Source organism: Brachyistius frenatus, unplaced genomic scaffold, assembly GCF_029030835.1.
Source record: "Brachyistius frenatus isolate BFR_SWC_R1_liver_20210118 unplaced genomic scaffold, ASM2903083v1 Contig_82, whole genome shotgun sequence".
NCBI classification, from domain to species: domain Eukaryota; kingdom Metazoa; phylum Chordata; class Actinopteri; family Embiotocidae; genus Brachyistius; species Brachyistius frenatus.
In genome coordinates, this window is record NW_027210681.1 from 145,183 (window position 1) to 160,421 (window position 15,239).

The window sequence follows — 15,239 nt, forward strand, 5'->3', positions numbered from 1 at the left end:
TTTAATAATGTTTAAATCAAGGAAATTAAAGCAATAACAGATATGAATGGATAGATTTTGGCTTTGAATTACAAATGCAGTGAAGTCCGTGGAGAAAGTCAACCAGTTAACAAGCACATATCTAAAAGAAGAACTCCTGGTGGCGACATCAATGATCATTTTGTATTTTGCCAAATATATTTCCATTATGAAGCGTCAAAACTTTGGAAATTAGGCAGAAGACGTGAAATGATTTTAGAAAGTATGAAAAAAAAAAAAAAGACCTCAGAAAGCTGAACCGAAGTGATGACACACATTGACCTATTTAAAGTTTGAACGAAGCTCCCAGCTGAAGGAAGAAAAAGGAAGTTCAGAGAGGTGGAGTGAACATTTTCCCTTTGACTTCTATAAAAAGTAAAAAATATACTGTAAGGAGGCGCAAACGTATAAGAAATAATGTCTTAAAAGAGCTCAACATTTGAAAATCGGAGTTTATTTGCAGACTGAATAGTTGAGCGTGAGGCACAAAAACTGATTTTGTTTTATATTTACTGGTTTCTCTCTTCTCAGGTGTATAAACATACAGAAATCAATCGTTTGTATGTATTCTCAGTGACTCTGACATTTAGGCTCAAATTGAAATGAAATATGTTTGTCTTTTACAATCCCTCAGTTATTGGTGTGAAATATAAACGTTAGTCTTTGAGACCCCAAATCATACTGAGTAACTCATTTCCATCCGGCGGGGTGTAATTACACTGAATCCCTGCAGAAGGTCGGATGTCTTTATGTGAGTTTGGGAAGCCGGTTTGTTTGTCCTCGGCAGACCACTGGGCTTGAAGGTAATGTGAGGAGGCACACCTGACACACCATCTTCACAAACTCCAGATTTCACAGATTACTTTCAAGCCCCGGTTAGCTCTTGTCTCCGAGTGATATTTCAGACATCTGAACCGGTTGCGAACTGAAAACTGAGGCGGAGAGCCCGCGGCAGGAACGTCCCGACGCTTTAAACTCTGCGAGCACAAAATGAAAATGGACAGCGTCTGTGCATCGCCGCTTCATTCATGTATTTTCACACCTACCTTGATTCATCACGGGCGACAATTCATTTTCGGATACTTTCGCCTTATGGTCTTCGTGTGTCAGACAAAAATTCTCTAAATGTTCAGGCTGGTATTTCACCGGATCACTTGATATACAAACGGGACCGTTGATGATTCGTACGGCTGATATTGTCTACAAAATGTAATATATTATTCTCACTGTGCTCATAACCGGAAAAAAATACGTTAAAAAGATTAGTCAAAGTTTCTCTTGGCAAGCACCTCCGATTTGAAAGGAACAGCTCAAGATTGGGAAATACACTCGTTTGTGTTGTTTTCGAGAGTTCGATGAGGCTATTCACACCGTTCTTCATACCGAAACGACTCATCAGGTCGATTTCCCCCGACTCCCAAAATAACGTGTATTAAAGTCTTTAGCGCCCTCTGGTGGACCTGGACGTCCTCACACTAAAACAACAGAATGGGTAATTAACCGTGAAAGAGTTGCTGGCAATGGGCATGCTGGACCTTCGTCGTCATGGTAACAATAATAAACACATGCTTAACGTCGGAATTAAGAACAAACAGTGCGGTTTGGGTCTAGTCTAGGTTTTGCGACGAGGACACGTCGGAAGAAAAGCTGTCAGCTGTGTCATGAACTTAGTTTATGACACAGCATGAACTCCCGCTATAAATCGTAATTATCTCTACTTCTGGCAAACTAGGTCTTTTTTTTTTTTTTTTTTTTGCTCCGACGCAGTGATTTAGCCATCTTGTGTATATTAATGTATTCATGATGGATAGCGTGTCCCTTGTGCAGAAGCCTACGATACATATGTGCTTTGCCTCGTTGCAAATTCCAATCACGGCCTGAGAGGAAACAGAAATTTATCCAACAAAGCTTCGAGTCAACCGTGTGTAGATTAGTTCGGCAACTTATATGATAAACATGTAGAAAACGGTTTGCGGCTAATTTATGCACAATGGCGCACAAATACGCACATGCAACCCCCGACCATGAGTGACATTCAAATTACGGTCATGTTTTCCTTTCCGAGACGCACAAGATGAGAGATGTGATGAAAGAGAGCGCAGAGAAGATGATGAATGACATCTGCCAGCAGTGCGTTCCCAAAACACTGAACGATTGCTCTCCCAAAGACCTGCAAGGTTGATGCAGATGGAGACGGGGACGCATATTTATTTATACGCAGCTGGAATCTGCCCACAGGGTTGTGAGTTTAATGACAAGTCTCCGGTGTTCTGTACACGTCTGTCTCGGTGATAAAAACCTCAGCAGTCAACCAGACACCGACATTTTTTTTATGTTTGTTGGGTCCAGATGAAGATTTATGTTGGATGTTTGTTGGCTCGTGCTGACCGAGCGGCAACCAGCAGTGACGTCACCCGTTGGTTTGTGAACGCCCGTCATGAACCATCCAACTCGGACTTTGGTCGTCACTATCTTGCTAGTTTGGAGCGGGAAGTGACCATATTTGGACGAGCTGGGGGAGGAGCGAGCGGTGGATCTGACTCAATCTGATTAGAAACCTGGCGATACTACGCCCCGCCCACCGATAGCTGTAACCTGACTGCACCACAGGCCTGTCAATCAAACATACACGCCCCCCAAAACAGGTCTTCTTGAATCTTCTTTTCTAATGAATGAGGGATTATTTTCAGATGGACCTCCAGAAAACTAATAAGAAGGAGTGACTTTAGCTAACAACACCGAGATAACTGATGGACACATTTTATTCACTTTGGATTTGATGAGAGAAGTTGAATGGGAGTCTATGGAGCCGGAGGCTTTTTGGAGCCGACCTCTAGTGGCACTCGCTGGTATTGCAGCTTAAGGCACTTCTGCATCGGCCTCATTTTTCAGACCTGGAAACTACGAACACTTTTACATACAGTCTTTGGTGCTGACAGCAAAGCCTCAACGAACAACCTTGATCTCCAATGAGAAGAATAATTTGAAATATAATAATCACCAGGCCAGAGTTCAACTTCAAAAACTCCAGCAAAACATTATCTTTTTTCTTTTACTTCTGCCAGATCAAAACTGCAGAGAGAGACAGCAGACACTGATGTGAGTCCTAAAAGGTTCTCAACTGCAATTCTACCAAAAATGATGGAATAGAAACGGAGTAACGCTACATCCAATTTATTCTCTTCATTAAAGAAGACATACTCGCCGACCTTCAAAAAAAAAAAAATCCCTGTACAGGAGCCTCCAGGGTGGAAAGGGTTAAGATTACATACAAGTGGCAAATAACTTTTTGAAATCATAAATTATTCTCTTTTGAGCCTTTGTGACTGGTCAGTGTCATCTGCATTTTTCTGTCTGGTAAACAGAGTTCAAAGAAACGGCAGCACCCCGAGTTACAACCATGGAAACTGTTTTCCTTACATGTGCTGAAGATGTTCAGGCGTCCTTGACCAGAAAAAACAGCACAACACTTTGAAGGAAAGTGAAGACGGAAGAAAAGGGAAGAAAAACAGGAGTACCTCATGCATTTGCAGGCTGCTGGTCGGAGTCCTCATTTTGGTGTCGAGGGCATGCTGGGAATTGGCAGTGTAGTTTTTCAAACTGCGACTCTCCTTCAGGTGAGCCTGGAGCTTCTCCCTGCGCCTCCTGAACAGAGAAAGAAACAGAAGATGAAGCATGAGGTTGATTTTGGTGGTTGGCTTCAAACACAGTCAGTGTAGGCCTACAAGTTTCATACTAACCAATAATATCATTGATAGGTATTGGTGCATATCTGTCTGTTTCAAAAGCTCAATAATACATCATTTTAAACAAAACATATACAGATAAATTTGTAATGATACAAAAAAAAATGCAATTCAGACATAATACCATTTAATTCAGCTGAAACTGACTTTTAATTTCACTTTCATATGAATCCAACTAATACATAATGTATGTGTTTTGCACAATAACAAACCCTGTGCATTCATGTACAGTAAAACTTTCATCAATTTCCAGAGAATAACATGTATTGTATCATGTATTAAACATTCATTTGCTCACTAAAAATCAAACATGAACTGACAGCTTCATCTCTGACTCTCGCATTGATTATTCTTCAAAGCTCTGGAGATTACTGAATCGTCAAGTGCTGTTGTTGTGTGTGCCGCTGCTAAACTTCAGAAACCTTCCTCAGTTGCGTTGCCGTTTCCCTTCCTCTTCCATTACACTGTAACCTGTACTGAGCTCCTCAGTGTCATAATTACAGCATGTTCTGCAGTCAACATCTTGAGATGAGCGAATCTCACTTGCAGCCACTCTATAATTTTGTTCGAATTAATTCCAAACAGGAGCTCCGGGACAAACAACTAATTATAACAAGTTTGAAAAAGGATGTCAGTCGCCGTGTCTTTGTTCAGGAAGGCAGATATCACAGACGCAACGTTCTACTTAAGAGATCAGCCGCCTCCTCTCAGACAGTAAACTAAATATGAGGGTTCTTTCGCTGCAGCTGTAAATGTGAGCACTTTAAGGTCTTTTGTTTTTTACTCCAACTGTGATTCAAATAGTTTCCAGGAACTAAAAATATGCAGCACTATTTGCATAATTGTGTTTCAAACTGAAAAAAGCAGCGTTAGGGATAAATTACAGACCAAAGCATTTATGACAGGCTTTAATGCTCTCATAAAAACTACTTTAGACACAAATGAGTACAAAGACTAAATTAATTTGCTCTGATTTACTTTGTCTAAATATCTGTAAAGTAATGCGTCATTCCTATAATAAACACCGGGAAGAATCTGAAGGATTTTGTCCCGATTTTCAACAATGTACTTAAAAAATAACGAGTCAGTGGTCGAAGAATTATCTTCACCAGTCTGATGCCCCTAAGAAAGAAAGTGAGCTGCCATAGGAGCCCTTCGCCGACAGTTACCTCTCCTCACTTTCTCCTTAAGCACCAATTAAAAGATTTTTTACATGCTTCCTAGACTCCCTTCAACAATTAAACAATATTGCACGAGTGCACGAGAGCCTCGGTCCTGACCGCATCACTGTCGTGCCAATAATGATGTAAAAGCGCCACCCTCGAGTGTAATAATGTGATTATACAACAAGTTACCAACTAAACAAAATCTGTAATCAACATGTTTTCATATTGTGGAGCAAGTCGCTCTCAAAATATAACATATTGTGTTAGTGTGATCTCCGTTTCCATGGCAACACATGTGGTATGACTAGCAACCAGAAAACAATCAGTCGCGTCAGTAGACTCTTATGTAACGTGTGCAATGTTTACTACTCCAGGAAGTAGGCTGACCCGTAGCAACCACCCTAGCAACAGAGAGGACTCCTCATCTGTTTTATTGCTTTCTAGAGATCAAACTGAATAAATACAGCACGTAGAAACACTAAACTGCTCAGCTAGCTCAGTCTGGTTGGAACTAAGCTATCTGATGAAAAAAGATATTCATGGAGTCGCGTATTTTTAGGATTTTAGCACCGTGTCGTGTTCAAACCAAACCGGTCCAGTTAGCCGCCGCTAGGATTGTAAGTGCGTGACTATCCGTGGTGTTACGGTACAGGTGCTCGGAGCGACCAAAAAGGACCAAAAGAGACCCGACTCCACCAAATGGGTCATTTAATAGAACTATAACAAGTAGAAACTACATTATATTGCACATTATATGAAATTCAATTCCAATCATATATTCTCATCGAAAAGGTGGAGTGATATTTACTAGTGATGAGCAGGATGTGATGTCATGATGATTTGAGCACGTTCCAAATGTTCAGTTGACCAATCAGATCTCTGGGTAGGAACTACTTGTTGTATGATTTTCTGTTGAGATGTTTTGAGTCGGGATTATTCATTTATCAGACGCCTTTTTAATTCAACTGGTGCAATCTGAATTCCTTGTAATATTTATTGCAAATACATACACAGACTGACTTAAACCAATTAGTTCGACCCTCATCTTGCACAGACTTCATGACAAAAAAAAGCTCCACTTGGGGGGAGTGGAATAATTACAGAGCAGATGGATGTAATCTGATTTCTTCTTATTCCCTTCGAGAGAAGCCTGTTCTGGTTTTGTTGTCGGGACCGGTGTGCATTACGTGATCTTAATTATTACAGCACCAGTTATCCAAACTTGTGTAATCACACTGACCTGGAGGAAAATGCACCAAACCGTTGTGTCTAGCCAGAGATTTGCTTGTTATCAAATCCAGCTGATAAAGCCTTTCATACTTTCCTGTCTGGGAGACTCTCTGTGGGAATGACAGCGCTATAATAAAGTGTTTACAACCGGCACCGTGCTAAAGCTCATATCCTCTCCACCTCTGTGGCACTTTAATTATATGTTCTTAGAAGAAGGCTGAGACATTTGGCGCACGCTACTTTTGGAAAAGCGTTTACTAAATATGGACGGTCCATTATCTCTTCCGGAGCCTTTTCAACCATCTGCTTGTTATTTGATGTTTCAGCATGCAGAAAGGGTGTGCTCGCTCTTTACGATGGAGGCATATGCCGTTGGTGCAATCAAAACAAACATTTCCGCTCTTTATGTGTGTTGAAAGATGTGTCACATGCGTCGTCTTCGCCTTCCCTCCCGCCGTTTGGATGACAAAGTTTTGGCTTTGTTATCTTGAAACTAAATGTTCAGACTTACTGTATTTACTTCGTGTGATAAAATGACAAGACTTCTCCGAAAGATGTCAGTATTCTCTAAGATCTCCCATCTTTTTGTAACCGGCCGGATCTCCTTTAGTCACAGCTCAGGCTACAACTGATAAAGGGAACTCTGGGTTTTATTATAAAAGGGTGTAAGAGACGTAGCTGATACCATTTTGCGTTTGGCTGGAAACTCAATTTCACATATTTTCACACCCTGGAAAGATCGGGGAATCATTTTCATTTCAAAATTCTCAGCGTATGTGGACTGGAGACTGAGTCAGTGGCGTGTAAGTTGAATACTGGACCATGACTGGGTTCATTACGAGTCGAACCGAAAACCCTGCTTGTTCCATCTCAGATTAAAGTGAGCACTGACAGAACTATTTGAGCAGATGGGAAAACAGCCTGCTGATGGCAGACTTTATATTATATACATCATTCTTTCCAGTGAAGGTCAAACATCAAAGTTAAGTAACAATTAACAAAACACATTTTTTGAATGGGGATTAGAGCAATCCATGGGTCTGTCGGGAGCAAAACTCTCTCCTATTTAACTACAGCTCACTTTCAGTCATGCTTTTATGTTCTAGTTGCCTACCATTTTACTGTAATGCACACAAAACGATATTTTACCCTAACCATGCTGTAACTGACAAATATTGCAGAAGACAGAGTTTTTAAAAAATGGCTGGCGTTGGCCATAATAATGGCTTTTGCAGATTTGTTGAATATTGATGTTCTTGTCTGGTAATGTGGTTGAAATTAAGATGACTCAATAGTCTGTTAATTTTCAGCGTAATGTCTTTTCTCCATTTAATCAATTCCAACTCAGGAGGAATATGCAGTGTAGTTTTGTGAATTTTGTGAGATAATACAATACTGTAACTTATGATGAGTGTGTTTAATGCACTGATGCAACCGTTTTAATGAGTAAAATTAAGGCTGCAATTTGTGCTAATTATCAGGAACAGTGTGTTAAAAAGTGTAGAGTGTAGTCCAACTTTATTAAGACAGTAGCCCGAAGAGTATTTCATTCTATCTGTGCTACAGTATATTGGTTTTAAAAACAATGACTCTGGGGGTAAGAGTGATGATTTTTCTGTTTAATTATAGGTTGTTTACACCCACATCACTGAAAAGATATGGGAGCAGCGACACAGGGACGAAATACTCTCGGGAGAGGAGCACAGCGAGGGACAGATGAAACTGATCAGGGTAAAGGAAGATAAAGGGAGAGGAGAACTATGAGGGACAGATGAAACTGATCAGGATGAGGTAGATAATTACAGACGAGGGAAACACACAGGGGCAGGAAGTAACAGAAAAGACCAGATGTGCGGATTTCAAAATAAAACAGGAAGCAGGAGGACGCAGACTAAAGTCGAGGAAGAGGCGGAAAAAAACTAAACCATAACAGCACTTACATTAAAACAGATAAGAGTTAACAAACACGGATGAACAACACTTAAAGCAGAAAGTCAGCACTTTAATACAAAAATAATACGCCATTAAAATCATTTGTCTTTCATTCAGCTCTATGTTCGGGCTGTTTTTTGTTTTTTCTTCATTTCATGAGAAAACCTTTGACTTCCTGTTTTTTTTCAGGTCGCTCAGATTTCCATTAACACTTCCTCTCCCCTGCCGATCAGCATGCATCTTCTCCACTGAGCACGCAAGTATCCCCCCCCCCTATACCAATTATGGATTCATTGAAAGTGCCTGTCCATCATCGCCTTGATCCAGTTATCTTGTTGTCAGGCTGCTCACTCGCTCACATCATTATGTTACAGAGGGAAAGCCTATGGAATTACAGTGCAATCTATCACCTGCCTGCCCCGCGGTCCACATCCTGTGAATGACAGCCTGCAGTTACAGGCCGGATGTTTTGACCCGTCCTGTTCAGATTCTCACAGTTAAGGATGAACGCGAGACCATTCATGCACCAATTACTATGCACACACATTAACTTCTGGCCCGCAGAAATATGAAAATAGGGACAGAAAGGAGAGTGAGTGCTGCAGCCACACAAGCTGACCTTTTGGGTGATAATAGCCTATAAATATGTGTACGCACGTAATGAGCTTTACAAAACGGTTGCAAATACCCAGTCTGGGATTCGTTCAAGATGTTTGAATCGTTGAATGTTGCATCGCCCTTCAGTAAATTAACAAAAAAAAAAAGAAAGTCTCCTTGGGCGTTCGGTCGCTCCACACCCAGCAGGGCTCATTAACAAACACTGTAACACTTTGTTTACATTAGCAGCTGTGGCAAAAAAAAAAAAATCATCATGATTATTAACAGCAAAAGGAGGTTTTGAGAGGATTTAAAATTGTGGGAGAAACTCTCAGCAAGTAAACTGAAGGGTTGGGATGAAATTACATTGTCACAGCTGCTAATTTACCTGTCTCGTGTATTCATGAGAAAAATATTCCGTATGTCACATCTGAGTGTGGCTGGAATAACGCAGTCCTTCTCGGAGCTGAGTAAAACACCCATCTGCAGGCGTTGTGTAAGTAAATATTAATTTATGTCTCCTCATACTTCAAACTCTAAAAGAGGTCATCTTGGTGACAGGTGGTCATTGCTGTACCTGAAACCTATGTATTTGTTGTAAAATACTGATTTCTGTTTTTGTTTGTGTTTGATGACTTGAAGTTTAATACACAGAAGTCATTAAATTAAAAGGAAAAGTCAGTTTATTCTGACTTAAGTCTTATATATTTTTAGGTTTGACCATCATTGTCGTTACCCAAGAAACTGGGATGTGGGAACATGGTGACCAAATCAACAAACACTGATGGGTGGTCCAAGTTGCAGCCCACCGTGATGTCACACATTTAATTTTTTTTAATTTTTTTTTGTGAATTGCCATTTTGAAGCCTCGATTCTGGCATTTTTTTTTGGGCGTCGCTATCATGTTTTTGTTGGAGACAAAAATGACTATATTTGGATGTGCAGGTGGAGCTTGAACGGATCGAGGGATGGATCTGCCCCGCCCACATACACCAGCGGTCCGACTGCATTGCATGTCAATCAAACCGGTTAACCCCCGAACATAGTTCTCTTTGAGGCCAAATATCCAATCAGTGATGGGATTATTAATGACTTGTGGAAAACATTGATTGACTTTGTACTTCCATGAGAGAAGGTGATGCTTCTTGAATGGGAGCCTATTGGAGCCAGCCCCTAGTGGCCGTCAGTGGTATTGCACTTCAAGTCACTTCTCAATTGGCTTCACTTTTCGGACCATTTTTATACCCAGTCTGTGGGATGGCCACACAAGTACAGGTGATGCGAACTAACAAGTTGTTTTAAATAGGAGTAGCCAAACTATATTTTTTTGGTGCTTAACCAGGAGTTTTGTTTTAAACCAGTTTGATTGTATGATTGACGTTGTTGTAGTAATTCACAGATGTTAGCAGTTAGCTTCTCGTGAACAACGTCAGGGTAACCAAAATGAATCTACATGCGTGTTTTTGCGTGTCCATCCTCTTACTTGTTGCGGCAGTAGAGGGCCATACACAGTGTTCCCAGGAGGCTGATCGCCATGGCGATGGAGGTGATTGACAGCACCTGTCTCTTGTACACCTCTTTGCTCTCTGCGAGGAAACAAAAAACAGAGGAAGAAGCCGCAATTACAAGATGGAACGACACACTGTTGGCAAATAAAGTCACAGATCATGTACATATCTGCCGAACACGCGTGCGTGAGAGACACGAAGGACGGGAGACAAAACGGTGTGTCTAAGTGAGAGTGTATAAATATGCACAGAGATCCCACAGTCAATATTCACAGAGTTAATATCAAATTAATACAATGCAGCAACTTCGCTATAACACAGAATTAAACATGGTTTTGAGATTTGTACTCATCCTCTTTTAATTTCTGCCGTTGTTGTTTACAGCAACTAAACAGCCACTTTTAAATAATCAAACAACCAGTTACGGTGAAACAGCCATCCGGGGCTTTCTCTATCTGCCTCGCGTATTTATTTCAAGTGTAATTGTAATTACGTTTATGATAAATAAACCAAATATGATTGCGATAAAACCCATTTACAATAAATAAACACCTATTTACATCTCTCTCCCTGGCAAACACCTGCTATTCTTAGTTAGCGCGCTGCCTTTCCAGCTCATTTTATCAGCTCCAACACGTCGAGTAATGGTCCGACACACACCAGACACTGCTTTTGAAATGGATGCCACATGTAATGGAGCTTGAATACATGGAGACAAGAAGAGTTATGGCACGGAGGACGCCATTAGTGGATAAAAAATGGAAGCTGTCTTGTTTGTTCCAAACAAGTGAATCATAGTTGCCTTCAGATACACTAATAGCCGATCGATCAAGTTTTATTTAGCGAGGCTCAGACCTTGGAGAGAACCACGGTGATGACAGGTGTTGGTGTTTTACATTCAGGTGATTGAGACTGATTTTTTGTTTCACTGCGGATGCCTTCGAATGCCCCCCCGCCCCACCAAAAAATAAAAAATAATCACTGCTCAGAAAAAAAAAAATCACTGCGGGAACAAAACCACGCCCTCTCCACCGGAACTGCAGCCGCTGCATCTTGCTCAAGGGCAACCCTGACAGCAGCCGGTGAGGGAGAGCGTTACTAATTCACAAGTACATCAAGATTTTAGATTTTTTTTTTAAGCCTGTCTTGAGAGTTTAAATCAGGGATCTCTTAGCTATTGTGTCCCACATAGACGTTGCATAACCTGTCATATATGAAGTATTTATTATGCTTTCAGTCCATCTCAGTGGATCCCTCCTTTTCCCATAAATTCTGTATTTGCTGATATTGTGTCCTGATCTAATGCCACTTTCCTGCTTGGCACTTTTTACAATAATAATAATAATAAAAAAAAGCCTAAATGAAAGCAGAGCTTCTTCTTCTTTGTATTTTGTGCTGCTGATATAAGGCAGCATCATACTAAGAAGACTCCTACATTTTATGGCTGGTATTGGTAAAGCTTCAAAAATATTTCCCGTAATACAAACTAACAGCATATTTGAATGCTGCCTGGTAAATGCTTTTCAAACTTCTCCTTCCAGTTTGTAATGCAGGCTTAAAAAATGTCAGCCTGCGAGCTCAAGCTCGGTAGGTTAGGGTTATCCCGTAGACACAGATTTATACATTTCATTTCTTAGACTTACACATGTTGAAATATTTAGCTGTTTGACATTAAATTATTTTTGAAGGTCAGAAATCAGAGCTTTATTTATTAATCTTAAGATCAATTTAAATAGCCTTTTCTAGAACATCTTAAAGTCTCCGTCTGTAAATAATATATGTAAGAAGTGAACTTATCTCTACTGAGCAATCTCAATGACTATTGAGCAACATGAAACTGAAAAGCTCAAGGATGTAAAAAAAAAAAATGGACGGTGATTGTTTTGACTGCTTTAAATTGCCAATGTTTTTTTTTATTGACTAAACTGACCTGTATTTGTAAAGTATGTGAGTTGCAACTTTCTGATATCTTTTCAATTTTAAATATATGTGCATCTTAGATTTCTGCCTCCCACATAAATTCAACTGAAGGTGAATGTAAGTTTGTTTTCTCAAAGTATTTCCCGAAAACACGTATTTTCAAGGCCTCTTTGACACGGGCTTAATCAAACTAAACAATCTTTCCCCGAATAGGCCGGCAGCTCTTGTGCCTGTAAATCAAAAACCAGCAAAACCTTAACTATGGTATGAAAGCTCAGGAAATGTGCTTCATTTTTGCTGTAATTTATAACTGTTATGTAAAACACTGACAAATGATGCATCCATCTTCATTCCCAGGCTTTAAGTACACGTTTCATTTGCACCAGCAAAGGATTTGTTTTTGCCGTTGGTTAAAGTGGAAAAAGATGCGACATCAACAAAAACGTAATGGAAGAAAAAAAAAAAGTGGATTTAGATGGAAGATCTTTTACTTTTTCAACCTCTAACCCGGGAGGATAATTTCACAAACATACACAGTCTGCTGTGCTACAAATGAAAAGTAGTACAAATACAATCCAATTTACATGAGGTTAATTATGAATATGATGCCAAGGTCAAGCAGCGTCCCACCGTCCCTCCTCTGCCCTCCCACGTCCTCGTTTGGACACACCTACTGTATGCACAAACACACTCTCTTCATGTGAATAAATCATCGAGACAGAGAGAGAGAGAGAGAGAGAGAGAGAGAGAGAGAGAGGGAGGGAAAACGTGTTCATACTCCATCTGCGGGGCCACGAGGTCACGTCTTCTATTTATTTCCACTTCAAACCTTTTCGGTTCTGAACCCAGCGGCCGCTGATTCACAGCAACATCAGAGGAAGAAATACGATTAATATTTTACACACAAAAAAAAAGGCAGCAGCGGCGGTAATGCAGAGGTGCAGCTGCAACCCCCTTTTTTCTTTCTTTTTGTATCTCGACGTAATCCGCTGCGCTCACGTAAGTCCGCGCGGGTGAGTCGGCCACGTAAGTGACGGAAAACGTGGCGAAACACCCCTTTAACTCGCTTTACGCTTAAAGAACACCGTTGTGTCAAAACATGGGAGAGATGAAACCAAAACAACCTGCATGGAAACCCGCGAAAAGAAATGCAATTTTAAAGCGAACTGACCCTTTAAACTTTAAAACTAACCGGCACACGAAGGACACGAGGAGAAATCCTTCCAGCGCGGCGGCTGGCGACAGCAGAGACACGGATACTCGCACAAAGACGTGGACGGAGGCTGACTGAAGTCTGGGGACGACGGAGCGACGTGGCTTTCTGACAGCGTGTCTCGCTCCTGATGAGCCCTGATGAGGGAGGCTTAAGTCTGCCTGCTGGGGTTCATGACATACAAACAGAGGCAGTGGACACAAAAAAAAAAGAAAAGAAAGGCGCCTGGCAGCTCTCCAGCGTACGCATTTCCATCGCTGTTGGCTCTCCTCCGTTAGACAATTTGTAATCTCAACCCCTCAGCTGGGAAAAAAATATTTTAGTCAAATTTGGACACATTATCCTATTAGGTTGGACTCAGACTCCCCCCCCAAAAAAACAATCTCCTGTGCATGAATGCATCTCATAAATGGCTTTTCATATCCCATCTCGGCGATGTCGGGATACGTGACATCTTTTAAGTGACAGGTTTGTGAGTCGTTGGAAGATTTGGACAGGTGGACAGCTCGGCAGACACCGTCGGGGTCCGCTGCAGATATTATGTCAATGTTTATTTAATTGTGTTACATTTGTACAATTATGAATTGAACGGTAGCTTCCACTTTGAGGGAAGTGCAGTTTAATGTTCAGTGGCAGTGCTTTGGATCTGGTTCAAGGTTGAGACTGTATGTAGAGGCAGGATTTGGATGATTGATTGTTGAGGACTTAAAATGGTCAGTTTTGGCTGACTGATACCAGCTATCACACGAGCATGTAGAAATACTGAGACTTATAGTCCTCCAGACAGGTCAAAGGTCATCAACGGGATGACATCCTTTCCTTTAGTACACTAACCAATAGTGCTCTTACATGTTAGGACTCTGAAGCTGCTGCTTCCTCAAGACGCCTTAATTTGAAAATCCTTTACGTCAGTGGCCCCGCCCCCTTCCTCTACGGAGCAGAGATGGCGAACGTTTAGGGTGAAAAGTGTCCAAAGTTTCAAACATCATCCTGGTACTCGTAGCGCACTGCATGTTTCTGTACTTGACAGTGTGAACACACTGATGCATTTAGAATAGTGAGCGTTAGTTCATAAGTACAACATCTGGAACACAACAACGGTTTACTTCTTTCTCTTTCTGAAGTTCATGTCCACAAGCTTCAAGTCTGACAATGTGAAATGATCAATTATTCATCTATTGTCATGTTTAAGTATGTTTGGTAATGTATTATACCCAGGTATGATTCATACCTGCAGCTCTTGCATAACCTGCCGACTGACACTGAGGAACAAAAGAGAGTAAAAACCAATGAATATTTCATCATTGTTTTTCTATCTGGACGTATAAAGCTTCGACATGTGTGCAGGACTTTTGATTCGTTATATTCTAAAGTATTCAATAATCCATCATGTTTTAATCAATTTCAATCATATCAAGCTTGATATATCTTCTGTGTCTTACTGCACTTCCTCAACAGTCAATATAAGATTTGCTTGTCTTGAAGTCTGAGGCTGCATTTGTTGCTGCTTGTCTCTCTAAAGTGCGCCGTTACGGGCCGCACCGCGCCACCTGGGTTTAAACGTTCCCGGACGGAGAGCGCTCGGGTCGATCCGGCGTGGTCTCCGACTGCAGACCCCGACACCCACTGTGGATCTCCTCATCTGTGCCGCGAGCAGCTGACACTGACAGAAACGGATGAATGAGAGGAGTGACATAAGTGCAGGGAAAAAGAGATGAGGGGGACGCAGACGGAGCGGGACGGGATTCTCTTCCAGCTGCCGCCGCCGCCCCGAGCGTTAAGCCATTTTCACGACTGCTGATGGTGGATAAAACCTTTTTTATTTATGCAGGTCGGCCGTGGTAGAGTAAGCATGCTCTCTCGGCTGGTCACGGTCCTTTTCCTCTATTACTCGGATAGCTTTATTCGC

The 15,239-nt window shown here is 41.3% G+C and overlaps 1 protein-coding gene across 1 annotated transcript in view; it reads right to left on the reverse strand.

Annotated features, from left to right (window-relative positions):
- The window catches only part of LOC138627161 (pro-neuregulin-3, membrane-bound isoform), a 317,078-nt gene that overhangs the window by 18,792 nt on the left and 283,047 nt on the right, over nt 1-15,239 (reverse strand). The window contains exons 5-6 of the mRNA XM_069709306.1: nt 10,173-10,275; nt 3,537-3,663 (exon numbers count right to left, since the gene is read on the reverse strand). Of these exons, the coding sequence (XP_069565407.1) occupies nt 3,537-3,663; nt 10,173-10,275 (230 nt within the window). The remainder of the gene's footprint in view (nt 1-3,536; nt 3,664-10,172; nt 10,276-15,239) is intronic.